This window comes from Microtus ochrogaster, chromosome 8, assembly GCF_000317375.1.
Source record: "Microtus ochrogaster isolate Prairie Vole_2 chromosome 8, MicOch1.0, whole genome shotgun sequence".
Classification (NCBI taxonomy): Eukaryota; Metazoa; Chordata; class Mammalia; order Rodentia; family Cricetidae; genus Microtus; species Microtus ochrogaster.
Genome location: NC_022015.1, coordinates 10,519,430 through 10,537,117, shown reverse-complemented (window position 1 = coordinate 10,537,117; position 17,688 = coordinate 10,519,430). Strand labels below are relative to the sequence as shown.

Below are 17,688 nucleotides of genomic sequence, written 5' to 3'. Positions count from 1 at the left end.
TTTTTTTTTTTTTTTTGTTCTCTACTACTTTACTTGGGTACTATCCTTATCTCTCCAAACACACCTTCTTGGTCAACACTAGCAGCTGGACTCCTGTTCAATATTTGTCTCCCCTTTCCACAAGGCACCCCAGAGAATTTTGCTATCCCCCTGCCCTTGTAAATATTGTTTTCGTGTTAATGACAGTTTGCATGGCAAGAGCATTTCAGTGAATTGCATTCATACATATTGGCTTTGTATCTATGGATTTAATTGTGGATCAAAAATAGCCATAAAAAAAGTGTGTGGAGTATTGGCACTGTTTAGCCACTTACATAAAGTTTGCTTTGGGTGTAAGAACTCTGAGAGGTGACTTGAGGGCTGTAGGAGGACATTTCTGGAATATATGCAAATACTGCAGCTTTTATTCTTTTTTAGTTTGTTTTATTTTGTTTCTTTTTGAGATGTGGTCTCTGTAGCTTTGGCTGCCTGGGAACTGGCGGTCTTGAACTCACCAAGGTCTCCTGCCTCATCTCCCTAGTGTTGGGAGTAAAGGTGTGAATCACCACACCTGATGTTTTAGCCAGCTGTACATCTGGTCTCATATCTTCAAGACAGATTAGTTGGGAAAACTGTGACTCCAACACACACAGCGTCTTCTAAAATAGAAGCTCTCAACTTTCCTAATGCTGTGACCCCTTAATCCAGTTCCTCAAGTTGTGATGTCCCCAGCCATAAAATTATTATTATTTTTTTTTGATTTTTCGAGACAGGGTTTCTCTGTAGCTTTGGAGCCTGTCCTGGAACTATCACTTGTAGACCAGGCTGGCCTCGAACTCACAGAGATCCTCCTGCCTCTGCCTCCCAAGTGCTGGGATTAAAGGCGTGCGCCACCACCGCCCGGCCCCATAAAATTATTTTTGTTGCTATTCTATAACTATAATTTTGCTACTGTTATGAATTGCAATGTAAATCTCCGTGTTTTCCGATGATCTTAGCAGGCCCCTGTGAAAGTGTCATTTGACCTCCTCCCCAAGGGTCACGACCCACAGATTGAGAACTGCTGTTCTAGAATAATGCCTCTAATGGGAAGACTTGATGCTCTTTAGCATAGATTAAAATATTTTCCAGGATGTTTGAATGCAGGTTTTCTGTGTTCTTTGTTCATCCTTAGGAACGTGCTCACAATCCAGTACTCTCTACTGAGCACGTGGAGCACCCTAGCGTCAGTCCTAACCTCAGTTTCTCTGTTTGCAAAATAAAAAGAATAATGATATCTATGAAATAGGTGATGTGGAGTCTGGACTAATGCACACAAAGCCTAGTGAATTGCCGTGGGTGAGCTATTTCCTGGGGATCTAAAGACAGCTTGGTACCATCTAGAGTGCCATCCCAGAATAAAGATGAGAGGGCCTGGAGAGATGGCTCAGTGGTTAAGAGCATTGCCTGCTCTTCCAAAGGTCCTGAGTTCAATTCCTGGCAACCACATGGTAGCTCACAACCATCTGTAATGAGGTCTGGTGCCCTCTTCTGGTCTGCAGGCATACACACAGACAGAATATTGTATACAGAATAAAGATGAGAAACCTAAATCTGAGGAAGGTACAGTGGAAGGACAGCCTTTGAGTCGGTGGAGGGCATGTCTATGCACATTGTCAGGAGAAGAGCAGAAACACCGATGGCTGTTGGCTCCAGTTCTGCTTACCTTGATGTAAATTGCCTTAAAGAACACTCAGTTAACTGAGCGCAGAAAGTTCCTAAGTGTTTGTTGAAAGTGTGATGTTTGCCTGGGTTGATCACGTTAAATGAGTGAGGAAGCATATGTGTGATGCGAATCCAGTGCTCATCCTGTCATGTCCTAAGGAAGCAGGGCGGAATTCTCTGTGCCTGTGAGCATGTCTTACATGCAGTCACAATGACTCTTACGTTGTACCAGCTGGATTCCTGGTCTGAAGAGGAAATGAAATGTGGCAAGAGCAGGTCATTGTGTGCCATGACTGTATTCAGCTGCCAGATGCAAACTGCAGAGGACAATTGTGTACTCCCTTTTGACTTGAAAAGACAGTATTTCCAGCTGGGTGGTGGTGGTGCATGCCTTTAATCCCAGCAGAGGCAGGCGAATGTCTGTGAGTTTGAGGTCAGCCTGGTCTACAGAGCTAGTTCCAGGACAGTCAGGGCTACATAGTGAAACCCTATCTTGAAAAAAAAAGAACACACACACACACACACACACACACACACACACACACACACACACACAGAGCATATCGACCAGACTTGTTTTTGTTCTGTCCTTCCCTTTGCATGTTTGCACCTCAGAATTTGTGTTCTTAGACATTTTCCTGGGGACAGAGAGGTTCTAAGTGATGGAGTCTTTGGCAGGTAATATGCTAATTACACAAAGAGTACTAGCTAAATGTGAAATGAATAGATTAAAAAAACAGGTGTGGTGACTCACACCATTAATCTGGCACTCTGGAGGCAGAGATCTCTATGAATTTGAGGCCCACTTGGTCTACCAAATGAGTTCCAGGATAGGCTCCAAAGCAACAGAGAAACCCTGTCTCAAAGAGAGAGAGAGAGAGAGAGAGAGAGAGAGAGAGAGAAGAATGTGTTTTTTGAATAACCTTTTTAGGGTTTGTGGGTTTGTTTTGATTTGTGAATTTTATTTTTGTTTATGTTTTGATTTTAATAAACTACCTAGACAACGGTAAGTGTAGTGGTAATATCTGTAATGACAGTCTTCAGGAGGCTGAGGCAGGAGGGTTGTGAGTTCAAGACCATCCCAAACTACATTGTGAGACCCTGTCTCTAAAAATGAAGGGCCGAGTGATAAGTTAGTGTTGGCATGTATAAGTTGTGGGACCGGATTCCCAGTGCTATGAAAAATGCTGTGTGTCTCACCTTATTTATTTGTGTTGTGGCCAAATAACCATGGTGAAGAAAAGTACAATTAAATGTCTAGTGCAGCATCAAGAAATGAAGATATTGTTTGTATTATAGTGAAAGAAATGTGTGGTGAACACTGAATTGTGATTTTAGCCCATGTTGATTTGCGGAACATTTCAACTTTAACTTGGGAATGTTGCAACCTTTAGTATTGTAAAGCTTTGTCACCAGCATAGACGGAAGCTTTTCTTAGAATGACTCACTGAGCTTGTGTTGTTGTAATAGCTTGTGGGGAATACAAACTCTGAGCTGGGTTCCAAGCTCACCACAGACTTTATTCCCACATCCTCACAACTCTGTGGAGCATGATAGGAATGCCATCTTAATGGGGAAGCTGAGCCCCGATAGATGGTAACTCAGCCTAGATGACGGAGCCAGAGATGCAATTAGGACTGAAGGGATTTCATGGTCGCATGAGTGAAACTAAAAGATTGTGTAGACTTATAACTGGAGAATCAGGGTGGAAAATAGTATTGAAATAAAGTCGGAACACCTCTAACCTTAAACTTAACTGGTAAATCTGCCTTTGAAATGTATGCTCAAAGGGACAGAGTGCCCAAGCATGGTGAATCTGGAGTGCTTGCTGCACTAGCACAGTAGTGCATGTCCTCTATGGCACTTCACCAAGTGCTGAGCACATAAACCCTGTGAGGGGACAACAGGGAGAGTCACTCGTGCCAGCCTTGAGGTGGCTGGTTCTTCTGCCGTAGAGCCACTAATAGTAAAGTTGCAGTGGTTTAGAGTACAATGATTTTTTTTTTTAAGGATTGAATACTCTGTCTGCCAGAAGAGGGCAGCAGATCCCATTATTGGTTGTGAGCCACCAGTGGCTGCTGGGAATTGAACTAAGGTCCTCTGGAAAAGCAGCCAGTGCTCTTAACCGCTGAGCCATATCTCCAGCCCAAATTTCTGAATCTTTGTCTAAAAAGTGGGGATGTGACTAATACTTGATTAATAATGTTTGTTGTAAGAATCAACTGAGTCAACCAGGTGGTGGTGGTGGCGCACGCCTTTAATCCCAGCACTAGGGAGGCAGAGGAAGACAGATCTCTGTGAGTTCGAGGCCAGCCTGGTCTACAAGAGCTAGTTCCAGGACAGACTCCAAAGCTACAGAGAAACCCTGTCTCAAAAAAATAAAACAAAACAGAAAAAAGAATCAAACAAGTTGTTAGATTTAAAACATAGTAATTCCTGGAAACTAGAAAAGCCTTAAAAAAGTAACTATTATAACTTTATCATCATGTTTTATCATTTCCTTAGTTATGTCTGTTAAGGCTTTTTGCTTTATACTATGTATGTTTGTAGTGAACCAAAATGAAAAACTGTGATCATAATGAGCATTTCTTGTGTTCGTTGTGATGAGAAAGCCAAGGACGCACACATCAGTGTGTTTCTAAGTTAGTGCTTGTTTTATTAATTAGTTACTTACGTGCAAAACAGTTCCACTGAGCTATAGTGGAACCTAAATTCTTTTTAGATAAATTCTAATATACCTTATTAATCTTAACAACTTCTTGGTCAACAGTCAGTGCTACAGACATGATCAAACAGTTGTCCCCTGGTCTTGGTGTTTCTCAGAGATGATGAGGTTAATTCAACACAAGCCTGGTTCGTTTTGTTTATACCAGAGTTGTGAAATAACTGAGTAACGGGAGCACAGGGCAGTGACCAGCTTTCCCATCTAACAGAGTCCATAGACTTGCTGACCACGGCCTGCTTTTAGATAAGCAACTGTTCGTATTATTTTTGATAAATATATCTTATTTCTCCACGTTTCTATGTATTTAATACGCCTTAGATATTCAAGTAAGGACACTGCAGACAGCATTCAAGAGCCCAGCTAGCGAATGAAAAATACTCTTCCCAGAACACTTACTGTAGAACATTTACACAGTAGCTCCCGCCCCATGAAAAAACTACTTGAGGTGACTGTTTTTGTATATTAGATATCCCCCTCAAATGTAATTTATGAAGTATTAAATGTATTAGCAGTTTCTTTAAAATATCAATGCTTTTTATAAGTTAAGTTTTTATACATTCTTGATAAATTACCTCAACCCTGGCCTTGATAATGGCCTTTTATATTGTATATTGTTACTAAGGTTGCCAGACTTGGTAATGGGCTTTGTATCTTTTTTTTTTTTTCCCCGAGACAGGGTTTCTCTGTGGTTTTGGAGCCTGTCCTGGAACTAGCTCTGTAGACCAGGCTGGTCTCGAACTCACAGAGATCCGCCTGCCTCTGCCTCCCGAGTGCTGGGATTAAAGGCGTGCGCCACCACTGCCCGGCTGGGCTTTGTATCTTGAACATAAACTGGCAACTTAGCTGCCACTGATAGTTAATCTTTGGCCTTTTTAACTAGTCTGTGACATATCGCAATGGTGTGTGTGTGTGTGTGTGTGTGTGTTTGGATTTTTGGCTTGTCATCCCTGCTAAAACGTTCATAAGCTTGAAACTTAATGAGCAAACATTTGCATGTCTACTTTCAGCTAGCCAATTTAATCTTTGACTTAATTGCCAGGTCTCTTGGAAGTGATGTTTGCAGTGGTTAAGTAAATTGGCTTACAAGATGTTCTAGGCTTCCTGCAACATAGATGATCCCTGTTGAATTTCATTATGACAACTCACCCTACATTCTAGAGTGAAACAGCTCCCAAAGGCTAAAGCTTATACAACAAAGCTTGTATAGCAAAATAAAGTGTTGGGCAGTCTAAATGCAAGCGAATTATTATACAAAATTTAAAAATGACTATATTTTTTTCCTTACTGCTAAGTATAAGGGACTGGAGAGATGACTCAGTGGTTAAGAGCACTGCCTGTTCTTCCGAAGGTCCTGAGTTCAATTCCCAGCAACGACATGGTGGCTCACAACCATCTGTAATGAGATCTGGTGCCCTCTTGAGGAAGAGACCTGGCCAGTCGTCCTCATCAACTTAGACCATGAAACCCAGTATATGAACAAGTTCAACAGAACCACCGTATACGGGCTGCCCATGCATGCTTCAGCATTGTCAGGGCATAAATTTCATTCAGATTTCAATTTCAGAGTCAAAATGTTCAAAGCCACCATGACCCAGAGAAGGCTTGAGGCCAGAAGTCTCCTCTTTCTGCTACTATGGCAGTGGGAAGAGTGAGAGTTGAGACAACAGTAACATCGATGGGAAACAAGTTCATGTGGGGACTGCCTAGAAGAGGAAAGGGACAAAAACCCGCAAGGCAGCTGTTTGCTTCACCAGCCATGTTGCTTTTCTTTCATGTTTATATATAAGATGCTATCTGTAGCTGTTGACATTAATCTTGTGGATGTTTTTGTTAAGGCAGCTAAGAATGGAGCAACAGGTGTGGAGCTGGACATCGAGTTTACTTCTGACGGAGTTCCTGTCTTGATGCACGATAACACGGTAGATAGGACAACAGACGGGTCTGGCCGACTATGTGATCTGACATTTGAACAAGTTAGAAAACTTAACCCTGCAGCAAATCACAGACTCAGGTGAGTCACTGGCGTCATTGCACAGGCCCTTCAGCCATTGTGGTGGTCACAGGCAGACACTGTCGTCTAAGTATGTCTGTTCCAGAAAAAGTTGTTCATTTAAACTTAATGGGCCTCCCACGTAGTGAGCACACACCAGCAACAACAGAGATGCTGTGTATGCATTTAACCGTTTTCCCTTGGGAGGTGTCCGGCCTCTGCAGTGTTCTCAGTGTTGATGCTGTCTGAGTTCTAGTCACTAATTGAGTTATCTCTGCCATCCTTTACATTAGGATCAGAGGCTGGAAGCAATGGCTTGTCAGTCCTCTTACCTTCAGATACCCCAACTTATTCTTTCAGCTGGTCAAGACATGATTCCACTGTTAACCGACTCATCAGATCCTTGCAACAAACTTGTAAGGAATCGTAGACTGTAAGGAGTAGAAGTAGCCTAGTAAACTTCCAAAGCAACACTGTCTCATCAGTGGTAATACTCTGTTCCCGCATGGTCCAGTACAAAGGTTAGTAAGATCTGGCGTGGTTGGTACAACTGAAAAACTGAATTGTTCACTCAAGTATAGATAAATATTTACACTTAAAAACATTAGGTAGCTACCATACACGAATCTTCCTTACAGACAATTACGGAAAAGTTAAATGATCTACTCAAGAGTCAATGATGAGTTCATATAAGAATCAAGATTAGAGTGAATATCCCAGTTTCAGTTCGAAGAAACATGGACCATACCATATTGTCCCTGGTTGCTCTTCATGTCTCTTAATCCTGTAAAAAAAAACCTAAAAAATGAGTTTAGATTTCCCACTAGATTATGTCCTCTCGTATCATCTATATATGCGTGTATGGATACATGCGTGCACACACATGCACACATACGCAATGCATGCACATGTGCACAAATGTATGTTCAGAGCTAGTTTTAGAAGATGTTCCGGAGAGTTCTCTTCTGAATCCTCTGGAAGATAAGCAGCCCACACCAGTCATTACCTTGACTCAGTCTGACTCCCAGAAACCCTGAGCCCTTCCTTCCTTCCCTCCACCGAGAGCTGGCCACACCCTGATAATTAAAACACCACATGATATGCTTTGAAATTAGGCTGTTTAGATCCCTCCCCTTCTGTCTTTTTTTTACGTATTATTCTTTTATGTGTATGGGTGCTTTGCCTGCATGTATATCTCTGTCAAATGTATGCCTGGTGCCTACAGAGGTTAGAAGAGAGTGTTAGTCCCAGGACTGGAGTTAAAGATAATTGGGATCTGCTCATTTAGGTGGTGGGACTCAAACTTGGTTCCTCTGGAAGAATAGTCATTGCTTTTAATTTCTGAGCCATCTCTCTAGCCCCCTGTCTTCATTGTGATAATAAAAACATGTGCTCGTTTTTAATGTAATGCCAATTCCCTGATCAGTGGCTGGTACTTTTTGAATATCAGTTGTCTGATCCAGTGATGAAGGTCTGTTCCTCTGTAAGATGACTCAGACCTAAAAGAAATTAAAGTCAGCCAAAGCTGCAAGGACTATCAATAACCTGAAGATCCAGAGCCCGCTTTCTGAAATTGCTTTTAGTGTCACCAGGAAGTTTTTGCTCTTCTGCATTTGAGGGGAAGGCTGGCAAATTAGTAACCATTAGGAGGATGTCAGGTTCAAGACGGTTGGCCATCAAACCTAACAACCCAAGTTCTAGCCTCAGGACCTACATCATGGTGGAAGGAGAGAACAATTTCCAGGAGTTTTTCTCTGACCTCCACATATGTGCCACACTCGCCCTTAAATAGATGTAATAGGCAGGCAGTGGTAGCCCACACCTTTAATCCCAACACTTGGGAGGCAGAGGCAGGCAGATTGTTGTGAGTCCAAGGTCAGGCTGGTCTACAGAACAAGTTCCTGGACAGTCAGGGCTACCCAGAGACCCTGTCTCAAAAAAACAAAATAATTGAATGAATGAATGAATGAATGAATGAATGTAATAGATTTTGGTTGTTTAAGATGTCAGGTTTAAAGTTAACACAACAAAAAAAGTGCTTCGGGTCAGTATCCCCATTTGGGATCAGCAAAGAAGGCATAGTATTATAGTGCCATCTTTTTTTTTTTTTTTTAAAGATTTATTTATTATATACAGTGTTCTGCCTGCATGTATGCCTTCAGGCCAGAAGAGGGCACCAGATCTCATTATAGATGGTCATAAGCCACCATGTGGTTCCTGGGAATTGAATTCGGGTCCTCTGGAAGAGCAGTCAGTGCTGTTAACCGCTGGGCCATCTCTCCAGCCCTAGAGTAGCATCTTAATATCTTTACATAACTACTTTAAGAGGTTTTTGATGGTTTTTTTTTTGTGTGTGTGTGTATGAGTGATATGCAATGGGCGTCTGTGCACCATGCATGTAGAGTGCTTAAGGAGTCTAGAAGAGGACAGCAGATCCTCCTGAATTAGAGTTACAGACAGTTGTGACCTGCCGTGTGATTGTTGGGAGCAAGGAATCAAGCCGTGGTCCACTGGAAGAGCAGCCAGTGCTCTTTAACCACTGAGGCATCTCTCTAGCCCCACATAACTACTCTTAATTCCACAATTACGATGAATAGCTTTCCCAGTGATTGACTCCAAATAATGTACTTGGCTTAGATTAGAACTGTGTGTCAGGGAAGATAGGCGTTTGACTCTAGTTAGTTAGGTGTAGTGATGCCTGTACCTGTAATCCACTACTTAGCAAGAAGGTCAGAAGTTCCAGTCAGCCTGGGCTACATAGTAAGACCTTATCTTAGCAAAACAAAATAAGAGGGCAGGGTGTCAAGAGAGCAGCACGCTTAGGGTTCCCTCCCCCTCTCTTCGTGGAGTGGACATCAACCCAAATGGCTGGTGGAATTGCCTGTAATATGTAAATTATCCCGTGGGCCTTTTCAAGCCAAGATCTGATAGTAATAGGTTGGAGTGGGCACAGATTAAACCATGTAGAGTGAAGCTTCATTAGGAGAGGAAGCTGATTTGTTGAGTATCAGCCCTTAAGCTTCATTTTCTTTCTTTTTTTTTTGTTTAAAAATTCAAACATTTTATTTTTTTGCTTTATAAATAATACCATTAAAAATTTCCACCTCCTCCCCTTTTCCCATTTCTTTCCCCGCTCCTCCACTCTCCCCCTCCTCTCCCTCCAGTCCTAAGAGAGGGCAGTATACCCTGCCCTGTGGGAAGTCCAAGGCCCTCTCCACTCCATCCAGGTCTAGGAAGGTGTGCATCCAAACAGACTAGGATCCCAAAAAGCCAGTACATGCAGGAGAATCAAATCCTAGTGCCATTATCATTGGCTTCTCAGTCAGCCCCCATTGTCAACCACATTCAGAGAGTCTGGTTTGATCACATGCTCGTTCAGTCCCGGTCCAGCTGGCCTTGGTGAGCTCCCAAGCTTCATTGCCTTTAGCAGAATGTATTTTCTCAACCTTCCTAATGCTGTGGCCCTTTAATACAATTCCTCATGTTGTGGTGACCACTAACCATAAAATTATTATTGCTACTTCATAACTGTAATTTTGCTCCTGTTATGAATTAAAATGTGAATATCTGTGTTTTTAGATGATCTTAGGACCAATAACCAATGAACCTTGCTCTTTTTCTGTACTTCTGCGGTGAGCTATTCTTTATCCTCTTTTACAGAAATGAGTTCCCTGATGAAAAGATCCCTACCCTGAAGGAAGCCGTTACAGAGTGCCTCAACCACAACCTCACAATCTTCTTTGATGTCAAAGGCCATGCAGATATGGTACAGTTCATTCCATGGACTTTGTTTTTTTGAAGTGATGTCTTATGTAAGGCTTATCATTTTCAAAGCTAACCATGTATTTTCTGGTTTATTCCTTTTTTAATGTTATATTATACTTACTTAATGGAAGTATAAAATGCAGTTCATATTTTACATTTTGAAAATGCTTTCCTTTTATGGAGCCTTCTGCAAGTCTTCCAACCGCACAGTGTCAGCGTCAGGTTATACAGAACACATTCCCAAAAGACATGCTGTAAACAGTAAAGGGCACCTCTGCAGTAGACCACTCCCTGCACAAAAGCTGAGGGCTTGCACACAGCCCTGTTCTTCACCTCTGTCTCACAGGCTGAGGATGCTGGACAGGGACCTGTACTGACTTAAAGGAACTGCTCTACTCGGAGCTCCTGGCAGCTCACGGGACAGGCATGTCCCTCGGGCAAGTGCCATCACTGCATACAGAGTTGTTACTCAGTGAGTTGAACATCTGTTCTTTTCTCAGAAGATTGCTGCATTTTCTTCAAATGTGTATGAAATTCCTAAAAACAAAAATTTACAACATGTGCTGTGTCCACAAAGGCACATTGCATTGGAAATTACTGATAAAACACAGTTCTGATGTCATTGTCTAATAGCCAGCTTTTGTGAGTATTTGTCCTGTAGTCCCAATTATTAGTGCTCATCACTGGAGAATTCTTTGTTTTTTAAATTTATTTATTTATTAAGTATGCAGTGTTCTGTCAGAAGAGGACACCAGATCCCATTATAGATGGTTGTGAGCCACCATGTGGTTGCTGGGAATTGAACTCAGGACCTCTGGAAGAGCAGCCAGTTCTCTTAACCTCTGAGATATCTCTCCAGCCCCTATATTATTTTTTTTTAATTTTTTAAATATTTTTATTTTTGTTGAGCTCTACATTTTTCTCTGCTCCCCTCCCTGCCTCTCCCTTTCCCTTCAACTCTCTCCCAAGGTCCCCATGCTCCCAATTTACTCAGGATATCTTGTCTTTTTCTACTTCCCCACTGGAGAATAATCCCAGGAAATAATTTAAAGCAATTATTAGAACCAGAAGTATGAATGTAAGTGTACACTTGAATTTTAATAAAGTAAACTTCCATTTTTAAGGAAAGAGGAGAATGTTTGTAACTATTATTCCAATAAACTGATGGTTATAAGTATAAAAATACTTAGGTTTTCCTGCCAGCCAGAATTCCTGAAGAACCTATTCTACTTCAGTAGGCCAGACTTGAGGATTTTACAGGTCACATCACAGGAGGAAGGAACACTGAAGAAGTCTAACATGGGGGTCAAGTGAATCTCTAAATATTTATTTGTATATTTGGTGCCCAGGATTGAACACAGAGCTCACACATGCTAAACATGTGCCTACCACCCAGCTGTGCCCACAATCGCAACACACGTGTCTTTAGAGAGCACCTCAGGCTTTGTTGCTGATGTTGTCTCTGTTGGGAACCCTGACAGGTCCCACATCTCACCCAGAATGTTGTTCTTCCTGTCTGGTTTTGTTTGTTTGTTTGTTTTAATGTGGTGGGGGAAGGATTAAGAAGAAGCTGTTTAAAATCCTTCAGCCCCTTGTTTCCAGATGGCACTTACAGTATTCAGCCAAGGTTGGTGGAACACAGCGATCTCATTAACCAAGACAGTAGTACAGGGGCAGGGTGTTGGCGAGAAACCTGACTTAGTAGAGCCCTGAACCAAGGGCACAGGCTTTGGATCTGACAGACCCTGGCTGAGCTGTTCATTTGCTACAGGGTAAACTCGATATGCATCACCTTCCTTGTGGACAATGGGAATAATGGAATGACCATATAGGGTTATGAGAAGTTACCTTCTCTTCCAGTTCATTAGTGTAACTTCTGTGCTCCCCTCTACTTTGGGGGAGTGTGTGTCATGTTCCAGAATCAGCAGTGTTCAACACTGGTGATGTTTGTGGTGTCTGGTGACTCTTACTGTGTTAGCTGCTACTGACATTCATTCAGAAGGTTAGAGATGTTTGGAATCTCTGTTACCTCCCTCTTGTCTATTAGCTGGGCTGCTGTAGAAAGAGACTTGGGTTCCACTTGGGGAGAGTTGAGAGACTTCCAGCTCTTTCCCATCCCCCTAACCCCCATTGCTTCCCTTGCATTCTCCATGATGGATGGTGGATCTCTTAGTCCTCTGTCCTGAACAAATCACCCTCTGGAGTTTCATCTGGGAGCCTCAGGCATCTCCTAGGCTAGGTAGACTGAGGGCATGAAAGAACTCTTCCTTCCTAGTGATAAACCAGAGTCAGAGGAAGGACGTTTGCAGTTTTGCTTCTAGCTTCCTCTGGCCTATATGACTGCCATGCTGCCCCAAAGTGGGTTCTTAGTGAACCTTTTAATGTGGTGGTAATACAGCAGTACCTGGCTGCTTTCTTCTGCTGCCGTGGATTTAAAATGTACCTCGGTGTCAGTGAAGGTGGCCACTGCTTCCAGTATCTCCATATGCAGTATTGGCACATATCTGTTCAGTGGCTAGCATTCAGTGGCTAGCATTTGCACTCACCATGCAATAGCTACTTGCTGGCACAATGGTGTTTTGGTAGATTTTAACTACATGAATCTCTATTATACAGGCTTCTGCTGCTCTAAAGAATATCTACATGGAATTTCCACAGCTGTACAATAACAGTATGGTCTGCTCATTCTTGCCAGAAGTCATCTATAAGGTAAGTCTGACTTTTCTTCGTATGTCACAGTAGGTTAGTTGCTGGAGGTAATAGCAGTGGGCTCTGCAAGTATAAGGTAGATGCCTGTCACACTGGACTGAATGCAGCCACAGTCGAGAGGCTCTTTGTTAGGGCAGGGGAGTCTCTCAAGGTGCTCGCTTGCTGCTCACAGCCCTCTTCAGAACACCTTCTCTTAGGCAAGCACATTGCAAGCTCCTTCATGTCACCTCGGTAAACAACGTCAGAAGGAACACAAGTCCACAGCCCTACTTCTGAAGTAACAGTAAATATGCCTTAAAAACAACTCTTGCCATGGGATACACTCATAATCCCAGCACTTGGAAGAACGAGACAGGAGGATTTGAGTTTGAGGTCTGCCTGGGCTGTATAATGAAACCCTGTCTCGAACAACAACAAAACCCTCTTCTTAGTGTTTCAGATGCACATAAAAATGGTTACTACACGAATCCCCTGTAGCCATGATCTTGCTTGTTTCCTCTGCCCCATTGATCTTCCCCAGTAAGCCCTTGCTTACTGTCATCAAAGATTAGAAAAACAAAAATATTTATGTCTGAGGAGTTCCATGAATGCCTTTAATTTTTTTCAAATAAGAATTGGTTATTTATAGTTTAAAAAATTCATTTGCATCAATACCCAAATAAGATATCTCCCCCCCCCATGTGTTCATCGGAGAAACCAGATGCTTATATCTGAATATGCACATATGTGCATGTGAGCATGTGTGCAGTGTATGCATGTGTGTGTGTACTGCTAGGGTCTCATGCTCTACCACTGAGCTATGTTCCTAGTCCTGACATTATTTATGTTGTTGCGTTTATCCATGTCTGGATCTGGTGGTTGTACACTCATGAGATTTTACAGACTCTCCCCCACTTTGCTTCCTGTAAACTGGTAAAGTAAGCTAAGAACTCATTTAGTTAGGATTGATTGTTCTCAGCAAGGTCATGTCCTATGGGAGGTGTGTGCCCATCAGGAGACACACTTCATCTCTTGGGCTGTGGCAGCTTTGTCATGGATTCTTGGTGTCATTGGCCAGGTCTGTCAGTTTACTAGGAAGGTATAAAATGTTAATATTTTATCCAGAATCTAGACTTCATCTATAAATGAGATTCCTGATCTATCATTTAGTTCTCCTATAAAAAGGTAATTACTTAGTCTTTCTCTTTATTTGCTATCTTACAAAGTAATGAGTTCTGTGGCATCCTTCCACAATGGTCACCAGAGTATACATTGAAAATGTTTGCAGGGGGACCGTGCCTGCCAGTGCAGACCTTCACAGGATGAAGTCATAGGGCTGACAGACACATGGATTCAAGCTTTCCAGGCTTACTTGGTCACAGAGGCCTTTAGAGTGTGTAATGTTCTCCTGTGGAGCTGAGAGCACAGCCTGCAGTACCTCCTCCCAGGCTGCCCATTCCTGCTCTGCCCTCTCTCATCCTCTCACAGCCCCTCTTCTTTCCTTTTCCATCCCTTCCCCTCCCCAAAGCTCTTCAGTCTTACCATGAACAGAGTTGAAATTAACCAGTCCATCTTGAAATGCTTGTGCCTCCATCCTCATTGAGTTCTGAATTTAAAATTGCTCTTCAGTTAATTCAACTAGAAGTTTATTTTCATGGCATTATTAAAATTGACCCTAAAATTTGGGCTTGGTGGTGTGCATCTGTAACTCCAGCATTTGGGAGCCTGAGGTAGGAGGATTGGTGCGATTGGCCAGCCTGAGCTACAGAAGACCCTGTCTCAGCTGGGTGGTGGTGGCGCATGCCTTTAATCCCAGCACTTGGGAGGCAGAGGCAGGCAGATCTCTGGGAGTTCGAGACCAGCCTGGTCTACAAGAGCTAGTTCCAGGACAGGCTCCAAAGCTCCAGAGAAACCCTGTCGCAGAAAAAAAAAAGAAGGTCCTGTCTCCAAAAACCCAGACGAGCAAACAAATAAACCTTCACCCTGCAGTTGACATTGTCTCTCTCACTTCTCCGTGTGTTTCTACTGAACCTGGGGCCTCCTGTGCGGCCACTCTGCGCTGGGTTCCGCAGCCCAGTGCTCCCACGTTGATAGGAGCGCAGTTCCTGTAGAGCTGTGAGAAAGAGGCCTCGATTGCACTGCATATTGAATACCTACATCTGCGCTGTTTTCTCAAAGGGTTTGTGAGAGATGATGTACTTAATAGCCATGGGGCTAGGCACCATGGCCTTCTCATCAAAAGGATATTTGGCAAATCTAAAATACTGAGAAACTGTAGACTTATGAGGTAATCATCTTATTTTCCAAAATTCCTTTTCAGATGAGACAAATGGATCAGAAAGTAATAACAGCCCTAACTCACAGGCCTTGGAGCCTGAGCCATACTGGAGATGGGAAGCCTCGCTACAGTGCCTTTTGGAAGCAGTCCATATTTGTGGTGTTGGACATCTTGCTTGACTGGAGCATGCACAATGTCTTGTGGTACCTTTGTGGAATTTCAGCCTTCCTCATGCAGAAGGATTTTGTCTCCCCGTAAGTTGGAAGTTGTCTCTTGGCCTTACATGTCCCGAGTGCTCCTTCTGGGAAGGAGGGGTTAGAGCAGTGGGCAGACTGGGTTGTTTGTGACTCAGTGCCTGTGCCTGGTAGGTTAGAGTGCTGTCAGCTGTTGGAAGAGTGTGGGAAGATGCCAGGCGTAGTTCACTGGTTCAGAGCAGGCCGATTAGATATTCTCAATGTTACAGTTTTATGTGTTTGGTTTTTTGCTTGTATATGTGGTGTTCGTATATGCTTGTGTGTGCCTGAAGCTCACTGATGCAGCTGGTCAGCTAGCCAGCTTCTCCTCGGGGTTATCTCCACCTTTTGAGCACTGGGGTTACAGGAGGGCTGTCATGTCTCCCAGCTTTTATGTGGGTGCTGGGACCCAACTCAAGTCTTCATGCTTGCATGACAAGCACTTTTTAAAAATTATTTTAAAACAATAAATTAGAATTTTCTATAGCACATCAACTGTGTAATCTGTAAGTTCTTGATGTGTCTGTCAGTATGTGTGGCAGAGCTGACACATCACTGCTCACCTCATCCACTCCCTTTTTGCTTTGCTGTGGGGCTTTGCATGGCAAGCACTGCAATGAGCTGTCTCTCCAGCCCAGTTTTTAGAACATTTAAACAAAACAGAAGTGATGGTGAGAGTGCATTGCTCATGACCTTCCCTTTGAGAACTCAACAGGGGGCAGGGCTCAGCCTCCCAGCTTCCGTCCTCCCTCTGCTCATCTCCCGCAGACTCTGACCTGCTGACATCTCTGAGCCCGTCCTTTGGCAGTTTTACAGCTGTGGGTCCATATGACTTCCAGCTTGCTCATGCGTTCAACCCGGCAGCCGTTTGGTTACTGCCAGCAGTGCTGCCAGGTGCTGCATAAGGAAGCTGAGGTGCAGTGGTGAAGTCATGCTCTCTGCCTGGAAAGCATGCTCATGTCTGGTAGGTCAGGGTCCAACAGGGCAGGGATGCCGACCCAGTGGTAGGTCCAGTAAATATAAAACCACAGCTGAGGCTGGGAAGATGGCTCAGTGGGTAAAGTGCTTCTTGTAGAAGCCCTGGCACCTGACGTCAGATCCATAGCACCCATGTAAAAGCTAGTACAGTGGCATGTACCTGTACCCCAGTGCTCAGGGACCACAGCTCCAGGTTCTTTGAGAAACCCTGTCTCAAATAAGATGGAGAACAGTAGCAAAAGACAAGAGGCGACAACAGCTTCAAAGCCAGTAGTTCATAGACATTATATTCTGATCTAGTCTGGACGGGGTGGGTGGGGATCCCAGAGGAGGAATGGGATGGTAATTGTTACCCTGGTGTCATAGGCCTGAAATCCCAGAAATCCTGGAGGCCAAAACGGGAGGATTGCAAGCTCAAGGCCAGCCTGGGCTACAGTGAGAACTTGTCTGAAAAGAAAATGGATAAGAGGGCTGGTGATCCAGTTGAGTGATGAGTGCCTCCCACATGCCTAGGCTCAGCTTTGAACCCTAGCTTCTCCATGTCACTTGTTAAAGCAAGTTCAACCTCGCTGCTGTTGGGGAGGGCCAGAACTGTGGGACCATGTGAGGAGGTGGGCATGGTGGAGGGGGAGAGGCTCACACTTGTGTCCCTGGCTTTACCAAGGATGCCTTACTTGGCTTCTTCATTGTAGGTGTTGTCTCAGCTGCACACCAGGGTAGCTCATTCATCTTGAGAAATACCCAGTTCTGGTGTTTGGACTGTGGGCCTTTTGTCTGCCTGGAAGTCCCTGAGTCATCTTGGGCCTATAAATCTGAGAGAATGTGATTGTCCCAGGCTTGCTGTTTGAATGTGTGTGTCTGATTTGTATCTCAGTAACTGCTTTCATTGCAACCTTTGCTGTAACCTGGGAACGGGGACACGGGAGAAGGTTAGTACTCTCAGGAATTCTGTTCACCAAGATGCAGGCAGGACTCCAGGAGTGAACCAAGTTCTGCCTGTGAGTTGAAGAAAGGGAGGAAGGGAAAGCTCAGGGTGCTGCTGCTTACCCTGAGGCACAGAGTGAGGGAAACGCTCATGAAGTACCGTGTGGAGGGGCTTGTTCTCTTGGGGAACTGGAGTCAGGCTTCGGCAACACGGAAGGAAACAGGCAGTGTGGCGTAAGAGGAAAGAGACAGGTCAGGCCCAGTGTTAAGGACATTGGTGACTGTCTGAAGTGTTTGAAGCTGGGATGGTTTAAAGGAAGTGCACAGTGTGCTGGGTTCCCTACACTCTCCCCACTCTATTAGGAGCACAGGGCATGCCGGGTTCCCAGCATCCATTGACTGTATTAGGAGCACAGGGCATGCC

General features: G+C 43.8%; 1 protein-coding gene across 1 annotated transcript in view; it reads left to right on the top strand.

Moving 5' to 3' along the window:
* The window catches only part of Gde1 (glycerophosphodiester phosphodiesterase 1), a 19,664-nt gene that overhangs the window by 1,187 nt on the left and 789 nt on the right, over positions 1–17,688 (top strand). Inside the window, exons 2-5 of the mRNA XM_005351055.2 lie at positions 6,244–6,419; positions 10,059–10,164; positions 12,780–12,872; positions 15,172–15,383. Of these exons, the coding sequence (XP_005351112.1) occupies positions 6,244–6,419; positions 10,059–10,164; positions 12,780–12,872; positions 15,172–15,383 (587 nt within the window). The remainder of the gene's footprint in view (positions 1–6,243; positions 6,420–10,058; positions 10,165–12,779; positions 12,873–15,171; positions 15,384–17,688) is intronic.